Source organism: Plecotus auritus (assembly GCF_963455305.1).
Source record: "Plecotus auritus genome assembly, chromosome: 3".
In the NCBI taxonomy this organism is placed as follows: Eukaryota; Metazoa; Chordata; class Mammalia; order Chiroptera; family Vespertilionidae; genus Plecotus; species Plecotus auritus.
The window spans coordinates 39,716,567-39,734,943 of record NC_137772.1 but is presented as its reverse complement, the minus strand read 5'-3'; the positions used below and the strand labels follow the sequence as shown (position 1 = coordinate 39,734,943).

Genomic DNA, 18,377 nt, shown 5'->3' with positions numbered 1-18,377 from the left:
AAATTTGAAAACTGCTGCAGTCTTTCTAAAGAGGTGTTATCTAACCTCTTTATCAAGAGCTTGGAAATCTGGAATACATTCCAGGACATTAAAGTAATCGCTAATCCAGTGCCTACTGCAAGTACCTACTTCACAAGACTATGAGGGACTTCAGAATGAGACAGTGTCTGTGAAAGATACAATATGCTTCTTTACTACTGGGTTGTTCTGTCCCCTAGAATTCACTCCCCCCATATCCTTCTCCTCTTTCATGTTTCAGCTTAAATGCCACCATCTCCAAGGAGCCATCACTGAATATTAAAGTCTGATGCCTGAGCCTTCTTTTAAGCCAGCACCCTATTTATTTCACTTAAAACACAAATTACCATCCATAATTATTTTATTGTTGGTTTCCTCCACTGGACAGTCAGCTCCATGAGGCCAGGAACCCAGCCTATTCCCTCCTGTCTTCCCAGTGCCTCACACATGGGAGGACTCAATAAGTATGTGTTAAAATAATTGCTAACCATAGTCACAATAGAGAAGTGAGCTGTTTTGTATTATATCTGACTTAAGGAAGGTGTGAAACACAGATTTCCATTGAAAAGTTATATACAAGTTCTTTCATTACAATTTTAGTCATTTGGGAAAATTTTTATTTGACATTTCCACAATTTTTAAAATATCTTGAGTTTTTTTTTACTAAACTGGTTATGTGCATAAACATTTTTTGGACTTACTGAATTTATAAGTAGTCCAAATCTATGTATTTAAATTTGCTCACTAGCCTAGAACCTATCTGCAAATCAAGTTCAACTATGGAAATAAAGTATTGAGTATCTTCTGAATTTTAGTTATTATTTTTCATTTAGAGCTTCCCTTGGGTGTCAATTTTTAAATTGTCAGGAGAACCCAAAAAGAACGATGTATTTATCATTATAAAACAGAGATTTTAAGCAGAAAAGACCACCATGTATGTTCTGATGGTAGGCCATGAGGCAAAAATCTATGGGAAAGATGGATGAAACCTTAAAGAAAGAGTTTAAGACAGAAATAGTATTGTATCTGTGGAACTCATAACTTGTGTGCATCTGCAGGGGTGGGGGTGGGGTTCACCTCCTTGGCTCTGCTACAGCCATTGACCTGCAGTTCTTAGAGTTCTTCAGCTACTTCAGTGGTTAGAAAGTCAATCAGAGAAACCATGATTTACAAGCTTCCATCTACTTTAACTATTTTTAGGATTTCCAGTTTCAATAGGCTATTGTTAATGAATAATTTAGTTTCTTCTTGGAGATGCAGGATACTGAAATCTCAGTTAATGGCTTTAAGTATTAAGTGCTGGTAAGAAGTTGTTGCTTATGGTAATTCTTTTGAAATTAGCTCACAAGCAATTTAGCCATGGGAAATATACAAGGAAGAACAATTATAAGAGGATGCCCTGGTACTTACTACCTGTCTGCCTCTACAGATATTCTTACCTTGTGAAAGCTGCTCCTCCAATCTGTATAACTTTCGGGGAAAGAGTAAATTGTATGTTAGTGAGAGGAAGTTTCCATATTTGGAACTTTATCACCTGGAATTTATATTCATATATCTCAGTGGTCATCAAACTGGGATGTACACACTGTAGAGCTGTGCAAGATGACCACTGTGGTAAGGAAAGAACATACTAGAATGTCTATATTTTAATCTAATTTAAAATTCCTACTTTTTGTATATCCTTAAAAAAACACATATTAGTACAGTAGTATATGCACAGAGTTATAAACAAAAATGCTTGTAATGGGCATGTTTATTCAGAAATGTCCAGTGACAGATGTGCTCAACCAGAAAAGTTGAGACCATTACTATATGCACTATGTATATACGATAATTAAATTCAGACAAGTATGTGTGTTATTAGGTTTTGGAAAGCAAGGCATATTTCAGTTCTGTAGTTTGCTATTCTGTTTTTCTGAATTTCAGTGTGAAGGGTGAAGCTGAAAATAATTCATTAATATTTTTTTGTATCATCAGTAGCTTCTCATTTTTCCCCAGCCATGTCAGTGTGTTCCCAGTAATGTTTCCGCTGTCTTTCAGTTGTTAACCAGTCCTTTGTGTAAAGCATGGATAATGCTTCATGGTCCTTTGTTGTTGTTGTTTTTTTATTGTAGCTTCAGGGGCCTTGTCAAAGTTAACTCGTGGATTAAAAGATGAATCCATGGCTTATATTTATCATTGCCAGAATCATTACTTTTGTCCGATTGGCTTTGAAGCAACCCCTGTTAAAGCCAATAAAGCATTCAGGTAAGCATTTCTGTATGTTATGTGGATACTTGACCATAAAATGTGTTGTAGAAAGCATTTAAGAAATATTTAGTGCTTAGAAATCAGAAGACTTGCTTTCCTTATATGAAGTAATATTATTCTGTAAGCATTTGAGCTTATTCTTTTGCAGAATTGCATTTGATTAAATTCTATTTATTTCTTTGACAAAATTATTTATTTTAAAAATGTATTAAGCTGACTGAATTTTAGTACTCTTTCCCCTCCTTAGCAAGTTTTCTTCATGCTGGGTTGATATAATGCCAGGATAGTTAAAAGCTAAGGAAGAAGTGTCCTATTTGAGAATGATGAAAACAGAGGCCATGAATACTTTTAGTAAAAGTATTGCTAGGCATGGTTTTCTTCACCCAGTTAAGGTTCTGTTTTTTGTTTTTTTGTTTGTTTGTTTGTTCACAACTGAAGAGGAAGAAGAGGTAGCACTGTCCTCTCAGAGAGGACCGAAACTCAGGCTGGTAGAATATGGCTTGGTCATCAGGGGGATAGGATGGGTTCTTTGAGGCTGGACGCCATGTGAACTTTGAATCCCACTCAAGGCATTTGGTGAACTTTGTATCCCACTCAAGGCATTTGGAGTTGGGCAAGGATGGAGGGTTGTGGGGGGATCCTGAGACAGGCAGGATCGAACTGGGAGAAGCAGGATGTTGGATATTGAATTTTGTGAATGTTGGATAAGAGGAAAACTACTTGGTTTCTCCAAATCCCCAAATGTTTTATTCATCTCTCTGGAGGTGAGTTATGTTGTATCTTACGTGGTTTCACCCTGCAATGTCACCTTATTCCAGACATCTATCACATGCAAAACGTGAAAAACTAGTACTTCTACTTTGTTCACTATGGAGGAGCATTTTTCACCTCTGCCTGTACCTAGGAATCACCTGAGATGCTCTTCAAACTGTGAAAACCTTTGCCTGTGCTCCATTCTTGACCTATCTGAATTAGAATTTCCCAGGGCAGGATTAGGGCATCAGTATGTTTAAAAGTTCCACAGGCGATTCGCTGCTTTAGGGTTTTATTTTTAGGATGCCTTTTGAGACTTTTTAAATGCCTAGTAAAAGGAGAAGAGTAGCTGAAGAATTCTCAGAGCATGATAGGATGTTTCCTCCCTGTTTAGATGCTGAGAGATAGCATATGTCAACTTTTTTAGCCCTAGATTTTATAGAAGTCAAGACCAAAATTTAATTTATGCTTTCTCTTTGTGTTCAGACATTTGTTCAAGCCCAAACTCCAATATCTATAAACTTTAATACGTCTTTTATTAATATATAATTGAAGCACTATTTTCAAGGGAATAAATGACCTTCATTAAACATACTGTGAATGTATTTTAAATCTAGCAGGGGTCCCCTCTCACCACAAGAAGTAGAATATTGGATCTTAATTGGAGAATCAAGTAGAAAACATCCTGCTATTCACTGTAAAAAGTATGTTAACTTCCTTTTTTTCAATTTCTGCTGAAAAGCCTGTTGGAATTTTGATTGGAATACAATCTATAGAATCCATAGTTTAGTTTGCAGAAAATTACATAACAATATGGAGTCTTCTAATTTGTGAATATAGACTATACTTCCACGCAATTAGAGCTTTAATTTCTCTCCTGCAATATTTTGTATTTTTCCATAAAGATTTTATGTATGTTTTGTTAGCATTTTCTCCTAAGTGTATTTTCTGATGCTATTGTAATTTGATTCCCCCCCACTTCTGTTATTTTCTGACTGGGTACATAAATACAATTGGTTTTTCTATATATGCCTTAAATCTTGCATCTTTGCCAAATTCACTTATTCGTTCTATTAATAGTTTTGCAATACAAAGCAGTTTGTAATTACTTTGGATTTTCCACACAATCATATTGTCTGTAAATAAAGGCATGTTAATTTTAAGTGTTTTGGAAATACATTTGACTCTAATTAAGAAGGAAATATAGACTGTTTCTACTTTAGCCTGCAGGATATTGTCTAATAGGTTGTTACATATTTATTTCATAGGGAGACTAACCATTTTTAAACTGAGAAACCTGACAATAATTGCATAAACAGAATTGTCATAAAAACAAGAGTTTATTAGAACTTAGTAGGTGGAACAATCCTGAGATAAACAACTTATTGCCACAGTAATATTGTAGAATATTGCTCATGTGAAAAGTTTCATTACAGTGGCATTTTGTACCAAAAAGAAAATTGTGCTTTATATTCTTCCTTCTTAACTATAGGTGGGCAGATATTGTTACTGATCTGAATACTCAAAATCCAGAATTTCTAGATATCCGGCACTTGGAGAGGGGGCTGCAGTATCGAAAAACCAAGAAGGTAAGAACACCATTGTATGTGAAGTCATTTCCCAACTGGCCAAAATGCAATATTTCACTCTAGATTATAAATAATAGAAACCCAGTTTAGAACATCTTCGACAGAAAAGTGAAAATTATTTTAAGAACACAGGGGTATGTTAAAAACGAAAGGGCAAGGAGTGTTTCTTGGATTCATAAGGGCCTGGTACCAGGTAAAAGAATGTCGAGACCAAGTAGATAGTCTGTAATTCTTTTGGAAGTTGTATGTTGTTGTCTTTTTGTCTGATTACTTACTTCCTGATGATGATGGTCATCATCTTTATGTCTCTCTTTCAGATGTGCAGTCTATACTGAGATTGGCCTGCCTCAAGCCTAGTTCCATAGTTTTGTCCCGGCTTGGCCCTACACATGGCTAGGGAATTGCCCAATCTGAGGTGTTCACTCCTGAGCCATATTAACTGTGGCCTTGGGGCAGAGCTATGTATACAAACAAGACTGCTGGGGCTATTTTTCAGAGAAAGGTAGATTCTATGGATTGAGTAGGCATCCCATTGATATAATTCTACTAACAAAGGAAGAGTGTGTAAGAGAGGAAGAGGAATGATGGTGTTTAGATCAGGCAGAAGGGGAGGCTATAGTGTATGTGAGTGGCATATGAGGGAAAGGTGTTTTGGCTCCTTTGTTTCCTGATTAACTTTCCAAGGATTCTCAATAAAGAGGCAAAGAGAAAAGACTCAAGAAATTAATCCTTCCTGTTGGTGCAAATGGGTGACTTAGTTCATTGATTGAGGATGTTCTTGACTTTCTTGACTAAGTATGTTACTATCAAAGACTGACAAAGGTGTGGGCTTTGTTATAGTTTTGTAATGACAGCTGGTCAAGGAAAATGCAGGATAATGTGATATGATAATGTCTGAAAGAATAAATACTATTTTGAGGCAGATGAAGGGGGAACATATAAGGGAATTCATAGGAAATTCATTTCCCATCATTTTTTTCACACAACTTTTTTTCCTTCTCAGGTTGGGGGAAATTTGCATTGTATTATAGCATTTCAGAGACTTAGTTGGCAAAGGTTTGGCCTTTGGAACTTTCCATTTGGAACCATTAGACAAGAGTCACAACCTCCAACACATGGCCAGGGAATTGCCAAATCTGAGAGTGAAGACAATATCTCCAAGAAGCATCATGGGCGCCTGGGCCGGTCTTTCAGTGCTAGTTTCCATCAGGAATCAGCATGGAAAAAGATGTCCAGTATTCATGAGAGAAGGAACAGTGGCTACCAGGGTTACAGTGATTATGGTGGGAATGATTGACTATGCTTGGGTACTGAAAAACTCATGTTATGCAATTGTTTGTACAGGACTGCATTAAGACAGTAGAAGATTTTATTAAGTCAACTTAAAATAGGAACAGATCTGGTGGTATAAAACATAACCCTGTAGTTCTCCAGTAAATAAGCTTGTAAATGATTCTAAAGGGTGATTTCAGATATATAAGCGGATAAGCACAGACTATTGACTTTTTACATTTAAGGGTATATAAACATTCTGGACAATTTAACAAACTCAATACAATTACATATAAACAAATACAAATTTACTTAACATCACAATTTGAAATAGTTAAGCTTGACAGACTTTATTATGACTTGATCCCAAGATATTTGTTGCAGATAGTTTTATTCCAAAGCTCATGATATAAGGCACTATCTGCCCTAAAAAAAATAAAAATAAAAAAAAATGGGGCTATTGATTTCTAGTTTTCTGTCATGGTTAAAGCTCATTTAAAATTATTCAGTGAACCCAGTAATTCTTTCCCTTATAACAGTATCTTGCCTGCCTCATTTGTTTCCTGGTTAACTTTCTCAGGATTTTCAATAAAGAGGCAAAAGAGAAAAGACTCAAGAAACTAATCCTTTCTATTGGTGCACATGAGTGACCTAATGCATTGTTTCAGGATATTCTTGACTTTCTTGACTTGGTATGTTACTATCAAATATTGACAAGAACTTTAGGTCTTGAAAGACTTCTGTAGGTCTACAATCTGTTTTAGGCATTGAGTAAAAGAACAAGTGGCATCCATAGTTTCTATATACATGGTAATCTGTGAAATGAGATCTGATATTTGATTAGTCCTTCAAAATGGAGTCATATATTGATAACAGCATTAAAGTTGCATTCAGAGGGCAACTATCCATATTCCATACTCTGAGCTGTTTTCTTTTTTAAAACATTTGACAATTAGTTGTTTGAAGCCAGTGTTAAATAGTTCAGAAAGTGTGAATTTCATATATTTGAGCTCCTCTGTATTTGCTGTCAATTTTTCTTGTGTAGTCAACCCGTGACTCACAAAGGATTAGGATATCTTGTTCTTTCATTTCAGAGGCTGTTCCAGAACTCAAATCAGTAACTTGATTATTACAAGGTGCTGAATATGTTGGTAACCATATTGCAATATATCTCAAGGAGAAGGTTCAGATTTTTATTTTTAAAATATTTTTATTTTCTCTTTTGAATTTTGTATCCATGTGTCCACTCAGACATGTATAAACCTACAAAAGGGGATATAAATTATGAAATGGTCATTTTTCTGAAGGGAATATTTTGCTTGAAATGCAGTAGACTGAAAGAGATTTGTAGGTTGTTGATTTTGTTACTTCATACTGGAACTTTTACGAAGTTTTCATCAAATAAAGTTTTGTTTTCTACTTTTAATCATGTGAATGTTTTAACCTTTGTTTTATGGAGTTTTATCATTTTGCTTGAAGTACATAATTTGTCAATTCTGTCTAAGTAGTGTGTTATAAGAAACCATCTCGTATCTGACTTTTATAATTAACGGAATAATATGCATTGACTATAATTTTAGATTTCTATAAGACTTTATAATAAGAAATTGGAAACTTAATTCTTATTAGCTTGAAACAAATGAAGTTTTCAATTTTGTAGGTCAAACATGGTTGAATATCAGCAATTTAATTTAGTTTGAATATTTCAGAGATGAGAAAGAGCCAAAAGGAAATGAGACAAATGCAACATAAAATGAAGAATACAGTGACACCTAACATCGCTAATAAGTTTGAGTTATCAAGAGCACACTGAAGTTTACAGACTTTTCCAGAAACAATCAGCAAGTTACTCCACACTTCTCTTTCAATATTAGTAACATTCCTGTCATGTTTATTTTTTTGGTCAAGTCCTCTTAGGAGTGTCCATAGAAGCATTAAGTGTTCAAATACTGGCTCTGCATTTACTACCTGTATCACCTTGGGCAAATTAAGATTATTTTTTTATGTGCTTGTGTCCTCATTGGTAAAATTGGGATAACAGTATCTATTTTATAAACTGTTTTGAATAATTAAGTTAGTACATATAAAGTGTTAACAACAGTGCTTTACAGGTAGGAATTGCTATTTAAGTGCTTGCTATTACTCCAGAAGATGTGTATTTTACTGTTCTGAAACTTGAGAGCCCATTAAACAGCATCTCAAGGAGCTAATGGCTTATAAAAGAGACACCCCTTAGTTGCTATTCCTTCAAAATAATATTTTGTATTTTAAGAAATGTGCTCTGGTTTTAAAAACACTTATTCACATGCTCACATTAGCTTTTTTTTTTTTTTTTTTAACCCAGCTCTCAGTAAAAAAAAAAAAAAAAAAGTTCATTTACATAAAATCCTGAAACTGTTTCTTTTCCCAGTACTATTCCCCATCGTTAGGCCAAGCTGGTGCAGTAGCTATAACTTTCCAACTTGCCTTCTCCTGGACACTGGAAGGGTTAGGGCAAGGTGCTCTAGGATGTGATGACATTCTGTATCTCAATTTTACCCAGAGCATTGTCTCCCTTAGTCATTCACTTAACAAACTAGGCACTATTATCCACTGGTTGTTTCATGTTAAATCGCTGATCTCGGAACAACCCCAGGAAAATGGTGGCATCTCCATTTTATTCACCGACTCGCAATGGTGAAGAAACTTGCCTGAGATTAAAGGGGATCTTAGTTTGCTAGGGCTACCACAACAAAATACCACAAACTGGGTGGCTTAAACAACAGAAATTTATTTTCTCACAGTTCTGTAAGCTAGAAGTCCAAGATCAGGGTTTTGACGGGTTTGCTTTCTCCTGAGCCTTTCTCCTTGGCATACAGATGGCTGCCTTCTCGCTGTGTCCTCAGATGGTGTTTTCTCTGTGTACACGTCCCCGGTGTCCCTCTGCTTCAGACCCCAGTCAGATTGGATTAGTCTGACCCTACGGGCCTTATTTTAAATTAATCAACTTTTAAAAGTCTCAATCTCCAAATACAGTCACATTCTGAGTTACTGGGGGTTAGGACTTCAACATAATTTTGGAGGGGAACACAATTCAGCCCACTAACACAGGGCTATTATGCAGCTCAGGTGGGATCTGGACCAATGTCTTCCTGCCTTGGGAGGAAATTCGCTCAGCTGGGTGCAAGGAGCACTGAAGAGCTTCAGAGGAAGCTGAAGAGATTTTTGAGAAAATACATATGGAATCCCTGCTAAGTGTCAGGAATGGGGGACATAACATTCAACAAAATAGTGCTTGGCTTCAATAAGTTTACAGTCTACTGTGGAGGGAGACAAAAATTGAATAGGCAATTATATTAACCTCTGTAAAATACAACTAAGAACGATTTCTAGGAATTATTTGCCTTTTGATTATGAATCTAGTTTCAGTAGTTCAATTCTGAACCAGTAGGTATAAGCTGTCATTTATTGAGTATCTACTAATGTAAGCACTTTGCATACAATCAGCTCTGTTCCTAGCTAAAATAGTCTGCATGATTGGTGTTATGCCAAGCTTACAGATGAAGAAACTTCTAAACTGTTACCTGAACTATAATGGGGTGTGGTCGGATCTGAATCTTGGCCTGAGGTTTCCAGAGTCATTGACTTCCCGGGAACTCATCTGGCAATTGGTTTCTTGTCATTTCTGACTTACAAGCGGCGGAATACTAAATTTTAAACGCCAGAGAAAAAATAAACTATATTTCAAGGGTTAAGGCTTTAAATCTTACTACAAGTTATCTAGTTACTACAAGTTATCAAACAAATATTAACTTAAAAACACCAACAAAGCATCCACCTTTCTGTTGTTGCTTCGAGTAAAAAATACTCAGTATTAAGAGTGTTCACAAGTCCCTGGTCCGGTATTTCAGTTGGTAAGGGCGTCCTGTCTATATTCCAAGGTTGCAGGCTGGATCCCCGTCAGGGCACATACAAGAAGCAACCAAGGAATGCATCAGTAAGTGGAGCAACAAATCCACGTTCCTCTGTCTCTCCCTCTAAAATCAATTTAAAAACAGTTTTCAAAAGTGGCGGCCAGTGGAGAGAACTGATACCGAGAAAGCACGTAGAAAGTCGTCGTTACCTCAGCAAGTACACACTTTGTGCATCGTTTTAACTTTTCACTGAGAATGCCAGCGAAAAGGAAGCACAGCACTGACCCGACAAACATAGCGCGAACCGAGCCCTCACTTCCGGAGCGCGGGGCGCGTCAATACAGCGTAAGCGCGGTGAAGCGCAACTTCCGTTCTGCGTGCGCAGCGCATCCTATGGACTCTGAGAAGCCCCATTTCGCAGGGGTTTCCGCACCAACTCGGGAAGATCGGTGGGGTCGCAGGGGCGCCTTCAGGCTGATTTTCTCGCCTGCGCGGTCCCCTCACCCGAGCCGTGCGTTAAGAGTGCAAACATTTGAGACAGAACGCTGGGGAGCCCTGCGTCGGCCGTTCTCTGGTTCCTTCTCTCTTCAGGGCGGCGGTGTCGGTCGCTGCGAACCGCGGATTATTTTCCACCTTTCCTGAGTTGGAGCAGGGTCGCTCTTTCTGTGTTCTGGGCGGTGAGGCAGCCGGTGGTAGAAGAATTAGAATAAAAAGTCTCCCGCGACTCCACCATCGCGTTGCGCTCTGAGACTTGCCAGCCTCATGGGAGTCCAGGGCCTCTGGAAGCTGCTGGAGTGCTCGGGCCGGCAGATCTGCCCGGAGACGCTGGAAGGGAAGATCCTGGCCGTGGGTATCCTTAACGAGGCGTCGGTGCCGGGATGCAGATTCGCGTCAGGGTTGTGCTCCCTCTTCGATGTTTACTCCCCAGCCCCCCAGCTCCCCCTCTGTTTTTTTTTTTTAATATAGTTTATTGATTTTTCTACAGAGAGGAAGGGAGAAGGATAGAGAGCTAGAAACATCAATCAGCTGCCTCCTGCACACCTCCCCCGGGGATGCGCCCGCAACCAAGGCACATGCCCTTGACCGGAATCGAACCCGGGACCCTTCAGTCCGCAGGCCTACGCTCTATCCACTGAGCCAAACCGGTTTCCGCGGCACCCCCTCTGATTGGAATTCTGGTTTTATCACATAGGGGCAGTGCTTTACGCTTCCCAATGCTTTAGTTCTCTCACCAGGAAAGTGGAGGTGATGGTATCTACACACAGCGGGTGGGATGGGGAATAAAGGGGTTATTTAAATGAAGGAAGTTTAGAATAGTGTCTGGCACTGTTAATATCGTAAAGTGTTATCCCGACTGGGAAGTCAGCATGGAGAAAACGAAGTAGGCTTCCCACCGGTAGCTTTGCCTGCTGTTTTCAGTCCTCAGTTTATGTTTGTTAGAGGAAGGATAGTGTGATCAAGTGTTTGACGTTTTAATTTTTTTTTAGAATAGGAAATTTATATGGTACTACACTGCACGAAAAAAAAAAAAAAAAAGATAAACGGTGAATTATTTTGCTCCCAAGACTTTTTAAGGACTGTTGTTTGTGTGCATGCTTGGCTGGTTTTGTTCGTGTCTTTGGAATGAAATATGTTTTTCTTCATTACCAAAACATGTGAACTGCTCTTTCTGAAATTGCCACTTTTTTTTTTTTACTTGCTGAGCATTCTTTTTTTGTTGTTGTTGTTGGAGTCTTTTATGTTCTAGGCTCGTGGTAACTTATACTACTTCCCTAAATGGGAACCTATAAGTAATATAATTATTATTATACTACTTTTTTGCAGCGTGAATCTCGGAATACATCTGTAATGGATTTGCGCTTACCAGTTTTTATGCAGAGCACCTTGGGGAAAGGGAAAGTTGTGGTGGTGGGGTGTGTGTGTAAGCATAGGTCGTATTGCTGCCCTCTAATGGTCAAATCACTGCTTTCTAAAGATTTTCTTCATAGAACTGTATGAGAATGAAAGCAGTTTTGTCACAGGAGCCTTTAACACTGCAGTAAAGATTTAGGCCATTTTGCATTGTAGCCCATATGAAGGTTTCATTATTTATAAATTCATTGAGATGACACATGAAGTTCAGCATTCCAGTTTTTTAGGAAGTTGTCCAATGTAAGGAAAGGCAGAGCATTTAATTTAGATTATCTGTTTTCAGAAGTCTTAGCTCTTTTCGGACATGAAATGATTTTCATGGGGTTTTGGGACTTTTTTTTTGAAAGAATGAATCATTTAAAAGGAATGTCACAAGTTGTTCTCCAAAAGAGTTGTGCTAATTTATTACAATTCCATAGAGATAATTAGATTTTTTAAAGTATAATTTTTTTTTTGAAATTAGACTTCTTAAAAGGATACTTATGTCTATGTAAGATTTTAGAATTCAGTGTGTGAATAGTAGAAATAAAGTTAATTGGTTTTAGGTAGATTCTTCAGGGCTAAACATTTTTCAATTTCGAATTAATTGTGATGAGTCCTTAGTTTCATCTTTTGGATTGGTATCAGTTATTAGGAATTTGAAATAGGGAGATGGAGGAAAGAGATTCCAAAACGTTTTCATTAACAGTACTTCCAGATATTAGCATTTGGTTAAACCAGGCACTTAAAGGAGTCCGAGATCGCCATGGGAACTCAATAGAAAATGCTCATCTTCTCACTTTGTTTCATCGACTCTGCAAACTCTTATTTTTTCGAATTCGTCCTATTTTTGTGTTTGATGGGGATGCTCCACTACTGAAGAAACAAACTCTGGTAAGAATCATTGATCTTTTTTTTTTCTTTCCACATTCTTAGAACGAAAGAAAAGTTCAGATAAAATTTTAACTTTCTCTTTAGAATTTTGGAAACCAAGATTTATTTTGACATATGTACAATTTAATTTAAATTTTCTTGAACAAATAAACACTTTTCCTTGGAAAAAAAGGTTTATATATGGGACTATATCATGGTGGCAATGATAAAATTTAACTTTTAATAAAAAGACTGAAATTGTTACAGTTGAGACCTTATCCTTTCGAGCAGTGGTTCTCAACCTTCCTAATGCCGCGACCCTTTAATACAGTTCCTCGTGTTGTGGTGACCCCCAACCATAAAATTATTTTCGTTGCTACTTCGTAACTGTAATTTTGCTACTGTTATGAATCGTAATGTAAATATCTGTGTTTTCCGATGGTCTTAGGCGACCCTGCTAGCGGCATCGGAAAACACAGATATTTACATTACGATTCATTAACAGTAGCAAAATTACAGTTACGAAGTAGCAACGAAAATAATTTTATGGTTGGGGGTCACCACAACACGAGGAACTGTATTAAAGGGTCGCGGCATTAGGAAGGTTGAGAACCACTGCTTTACAGTGTTTTCTTAGGTGTTCTACATTTGTTCTGGTTATGTTGCTACTGCTCAGAGCATTACAGAAAATCTATAGGGGAAATGGCTCCCTGAGTCTGAGATTAAGGGTCATCCGTGATGGTTAGCCTTCTTTTAAAGGTGAATTGAATTTTAGGAGTGAGCAATGTTATGTGTTGCCAAGTTTGACTAAATGGATATAAAAGAATAAGTTTCTTTATTCTGAAATTAGTTTAAAAAGTGTTTGAACAATGTTGTGAATTTTGAAGTAATTAGATATATGACCTTTATAAGTTGAAAATGTCAGCTCATGACCTTGTAATCGTACCAGACAGATACTAAATGAGGGCATAGGGTAAAAGTAAGGATCTCTAAATGCTTGTGGACATTTGTTGCCTCAGTAAAAGATCTAGTCAAAAATGTTGCAGTAATTATACTCTATATCAGGTAGTCTTTGGAAGGATTAGAAAGAAAAAGAGAACTCCAGAACTTATTTACCTACTGGTTGTAAGTTTGTATGGGCCCTTACACAACATATCTGCAGTTTTCCCACTTCAAATAAAGGAGTTAGCTCTACCTTACAATCATATTGCAATATATGAATGTATCAAACCAACACATTGTACACCTTCAACTATGTTATATATCAGATCTCGATTTCAAAAAAGGATGTTTTGGTATTTCTGCCTTATATTCAACCATAAACATGGAGACTCTCATTTTCCCCTACTTGGACATTCCTTATAAGGTATTCTAATACATTTTAGGATTTCTTATGATATAATCATGAATGTTAAAGGACAGAGTTACATATAAGTAATGTATTTTTTATAAAAACCAATGTCAGAAATTGGTTTTGGCATAGCAGTGGCATTTCAAAGAATAAGTTAATTAATATAATCCCTTTTTGGGAAGCAGTAACTTCATTATATGTAATTAAGTTTTAGGCTTCTTGAGGACTGTTAAAAGAAACTGAAAGTAAATTAATATATATAATATCCAGTCTATTAAGTAGTAGCTAAATGGAGACTAGGCGTCCTTTACATGTGAGAAACCTGAAGATAGCCACTGACACGGCAATTATAGGAAATACTAAAATAGCTGTCGTCTAAAAGCTCAGAAAACCAAATTCTATGGGGAAAAAAATCACAGAGATGTTTTTAACATACTAATACTCTGAGGTAAAATCTTGTGTCCATTCTTTTCACAGGCTAAGAGAAGGCAGAAAAAAGACTTGGCAACCAGTGACTCCAAAAAAACTACAGAAAAGCTTTTGAAAACATTTTTGAAAAGACAAGCTATCAAAACTGCCTTAAGAAGCAAAAGGTAAGAGGGAAATTACATTTTTCAAAGATTAATTTAAGCCTTTTTAATTTTTGCATTGGATTCCTGTGGCTGCCTTTTCCTAATTTTAATTCACAGCAGGAGAGAGAGTGAAATGAGAGGAATAAGTGGGATGTCCTTTTGACCTAATAATTTGAGGTTTTGGAAATTCTCTGTTCTGTGTGAATTAGCTTTGACGAGAAAGAAAAGCTATAGTGTTGCCCTGCATGCACGTTTTACTTTTATAAGGTTCTTTTTCATGTCTGCACTTCAGGCTGTGACCCAGGCTCTGAGGCACTGCAGTAAGTTTCCTCTTTCTCTAGGCTGTACTTACTTTTCACAGCAGTGGCCTGGGTAGCCATTGCCTGTGTTTTTCCCTTTCTCAGCTCCTCAGCACGGTTTCTGTAATCAATGGGCGAGTACTATTGATTCAAGGTGCTATTTCCTGTCATCTCTGTTTAAGCCTGTGTGTACTTTGCAGAGATGAAGCACTACCTAGTCTTACTCAAGTTAAAAGAGAAGATGACATCTATGCTTTGCCACCTTTACAAGCGGAGGAAAAAAACAGGTAAATGTTTATTTCAAAATATTATCACTGTATTCAGACAGACTTAACCCTTTATGTTTAATCTACATGTTAAGGAGGAAATTAATGCACCTAAAATATGCATTCTTGACACTGTTTAGAATATTTTTCAAAACTAAATTTTTTATTGGTAACTTGTCTTTGTGTTATGGTGGTTTGTGATGGTTTCTTTTTCTTTCTGTAGAGCCTGTGCTAGGACTGTTGTTTTATAATTCACGAAACATGGATTTTAGTTTTTCTTACATTTTGATTACACTTGCTGTCTCTCCCAGTTTCTCAGCCTCATGTCTTCTCTCTCACATCACCATGCAAAAGACCACATACCACAACATCCTTGCTAAATCCAGTAGATACTTTGCAGATCTCAGTGTAATATGGTGCCTGCTGAGAACCTCTCTGGCCACTCTTTCTCAGGCTTCTTTGCGATTCTTTCTGGCTGGCTATTAATTGTCAGCGGCTTCTGTGGTTGAAGTGCAGGTAGAGGACCAGTTTGACTATGTCCTCCACCTGCCCTCATTTCTTTCTATAGGGACTCCTGAGAGGCGAGGTAACTTCTGAATCAGCCCAGTTCTCATCTTGTCTCTGGGTTACTATACGGGCTTCCAAATCTCTTTCTCTGTCTCTGGTCTTACTCCTTTGTAGCAACCCCTCCCTGCGAAGCCCAGTCTCTGCTTTATAGTGTAGAATAGAATCTATTAAATCCCAAATCTGATATTGTCGTTTCCTTGCTTAAAACACTTCCTAGCTTCTAATTTTGTTTTTTAAGGATAAAACTTCAACCCTTTAACCACATGCTTTTCTAAACAGTATAATTGCAGGAAATTCCAGAAAGCTTTCATGACATCCCAAATTCGGGTGAGGTGACTTTTATCATACTCTGGCCAACCTGCTCTTCCCTTGTGCTGGAAGTTCTTAGTTCATATTGTGATTGTCCCCACCAGACTGTGAAACAGTGACGGGACATACCGTGCCATCTTATTCATCATTGTAGCCCCTACAGGTAGCAGTACCTTGAACTCAAGAAATATTTAATCACACATTAAATATTTCATTAAATCATTACATCACACATATTGTAAATGTATGTTTGACTTTCAGTTCAGAAGAGGAAGATGAAAAAGAATGGCAAGAACGAATGAATCAAAAACAAGCATTACAGGTATTTAAATAATTTTCGAATTCAAAATTTATGCTGTTATTTGAAATGAATGGCATAAAAATGAATAATTTTAATGAGGTATGAATTTTGAAAAGTGTCTTAAAAATAATAATAGATAGATGCCTTTTTATTGCGTGTATGTGTATTATATTTGTATGCATGTGTGTATATGTATATATAAAATATACACATGCATACACATATATATGGAATTATGCATAACTAGATATCCAAAATGAGCTGTTTTTCTTTTACAAGATACCAACCAATAAATAAATAGAAATAGTTATATATGCTCATGTAAAATACAGCCACATACCACCCACAAATAACTTCTAGTAATATTTTGGCATATACTAATCCATTCCCTATCCCTTGTATGATTGAGTATGTATGTATTTGATTATATGTATGCATATATATGTATTGTATGTCTGTATTATATGCTCCAGTTATCTATTGCTGTGTAACTTAGTGGAGTGAAAACAGTCATTTATTATTATCATCTTTCACTGTTTAGAGGGTTGATGAACTCAGTGAGGCAGTTTCAGTGTCTCCTGTATAAGTGCAGTCAGATCATAGCTGGGGCTGGAGTCTCCTCAAAGGCCTCCTCCCTTGCATGTTTAATTCACAAGGTTCATCCCTGCCTCAGGGCCTTTGCACTTGGTATTCTCTCTGGCTGGAATGCTCTGTCCTTAATCAGGCCTTTTGTTATCTTTCATATCCCTGCTCAAGGTTATTTTTTAGTGGGGTCTTCTCTATTTTTCTCCTTCTATTTTTTTTTAATCTTCACCCAAGGATATGTTTTTATTGATTTTAGAGAGAGGAAGGGAGAGTGAAACACTGATTGGTTGTCTCTGGTACGTGCCCTGAATGGGAATCAAACCCACAACCTAAGTATGTGTGCTGATCGGGAATCGAACCTACTACCTTTGGTATATGGTACAACACTCCAACTAACTGAGCCAGGGCAGTCGCTTTCTATTCTTCTAATCAACTACCTTAGTAGAATAGCCTGCTTTATTTTCTCATTGTATCTTGTTTATGTATTTGTTTATAATATATCTTCCTTCACTCTTAAGAGTACGGACCTTATCTGGCATGATCTCCATAGTACTCTAGCTCCTGGTACAGTGCTTGTCACATTAGAGGTGCCTGGTAAGTAATTTTCCTTTTGAATGTATGGATGAGTGAATGAATATATTCCCTAATGTGCCATTCACTTTTATGCCTATTGCAGATTATGTACAACTGTGTTTAGCCTATTGTAGATTATGTAGAACTCTGTTTATGATATAAGCACAAGATATATCTGTCATGGCGAATAGCATTAAGTGTATGAAATGTTAATTTTATGGTGTTATGTTTTATTCCTTACAGGAAGAGTTCTTTCAGAATCCTCATGCAATAGATATTGAGTCTGAAGACTTCAGCAGCCTGCCCCCTGAAATAAAGCATGAAATCTTGACTGATATGAAAGAATTTACCAAGAGAAGAAGAACATTATTTGAAGCAATGCCAGAGGTAATATATATATATATATATATATATGTATATATATATATATATATATAACAGCACATTAATGCATAGAATTGAGAACTGCAGAAACATTTTTCATTAGAAAAAAGAAAATTGATAAGCATTATTTATAAAATGTTTCCAGTAAACAGCATTTGTGAAGCATCATATACAGGGTGTCTCCAAAAAATGTATGCACACTTTAACAGCTGACAGCTCAATTGATGTTTCTTTCTTTTCAGATTTAACCCAATGGAATTAATAATTATTCAAAGTGTGTATACATTTTATTTTAATTCTCAACTTTTTTATTTCATAGGTATTATATATGTGTAATTCATATACATATTAGATGTATATTTTATTTTTTATGTATAAATACTGCACCCAGGTCAAGATATAGGACATTTTCAGAACTTCAGCAAACATGGGATAAATACATAAACAAATGCTCATAAGCAGAAGCCTACCTCTCTTGCCTCCACTGCCTTTTCTATAAACAATACACCTAAGCATATAAGTCTTCTATTTCTCTCTCTGTGTCTCTGTCTGTCTCGCTCTCTTTCTCTCTTTCACACACACACACACACACACACACACACACACACACACACACACACAGTGACACACAT

General features: G+C 36.8%; 2 protein-coding genes across 9 annotated transcripts in view; both read left to right on the top strand.

Moving 5' to 3' along the window:
- Positions 1-7,308, top strand: part of BIVM (basic, immunoglobulin-like variable motif containing) — a 36,164-nt gene extending 28,856 nt beyond the window's left edge. For 4 of the 5 annotated variants that reach the window (XM_080661726.1, XM_080661728.1, XM_080661727.1 and 1 more), the window contains exons 7-10: positions 2,133-2,265; positions 3,639-3,725; positions 4,514-4,610; positions 5,614-7,308. In XM_080661726.1, coding sequence (XP_080517852.1) covers positions 2,133-2,265; positions 3,639-3,725; positions 4,514-4,610; positions 5,614-5,907 — 611 coding nt within the window. In that variant the 3' untranslated portion in view covers positions 5,908-7,308. The remainder of the gene's footprint in view (positions 1-2,132; positions 2,266-3,638; positions 3,726-4,513; positions 4,611-5,613) is intronic. The other variant, XM_080661730.1, reaches the window with a different exon arrangement.
- A 2,831-nt stretch (positions 7,309-10,139) lies between these two features.
- ERCC5 (ERCC excision repair 5, endonuclease) overlaps positions 10,140-18,377 on the top strand; it is a gene marked incomplete at its 3' end in the record, with an annotated part of 135,913 nt that continues 127,675 nt past the window's right edge. For all 4 annotated transcript variants that reach the window (XM_080661719.1, XM_080661718.1, XM_080661720.1 and 1 more), the window contains exons 1-6: positions 10,140-10,625; positions 12,384-12,559; positions 14,367-14,482; positions 14,961-15,047; positions 16,164-16,224; positions 17,605-17,748. In XM_080661719.1, the coding sequence (XP_080517845.1) occupies positions 10,538-10,625; positions 12,384-12,559; positions 14,367-14,482; positions 14,961-15,047; positions 16,164-16,224; positions 17,605-17,748 (672 nt within the window). In that variant the 5' untranslated portion in view covers positions 10,140-10,537. The remainder of the gene's footprint in view (positions 10,626-12,383; positions 12,560-14,366; positions 14,483-14,960; positions 15,048-16,163; positions 16,225-17,604; positions 17,749-18,377) is intronic.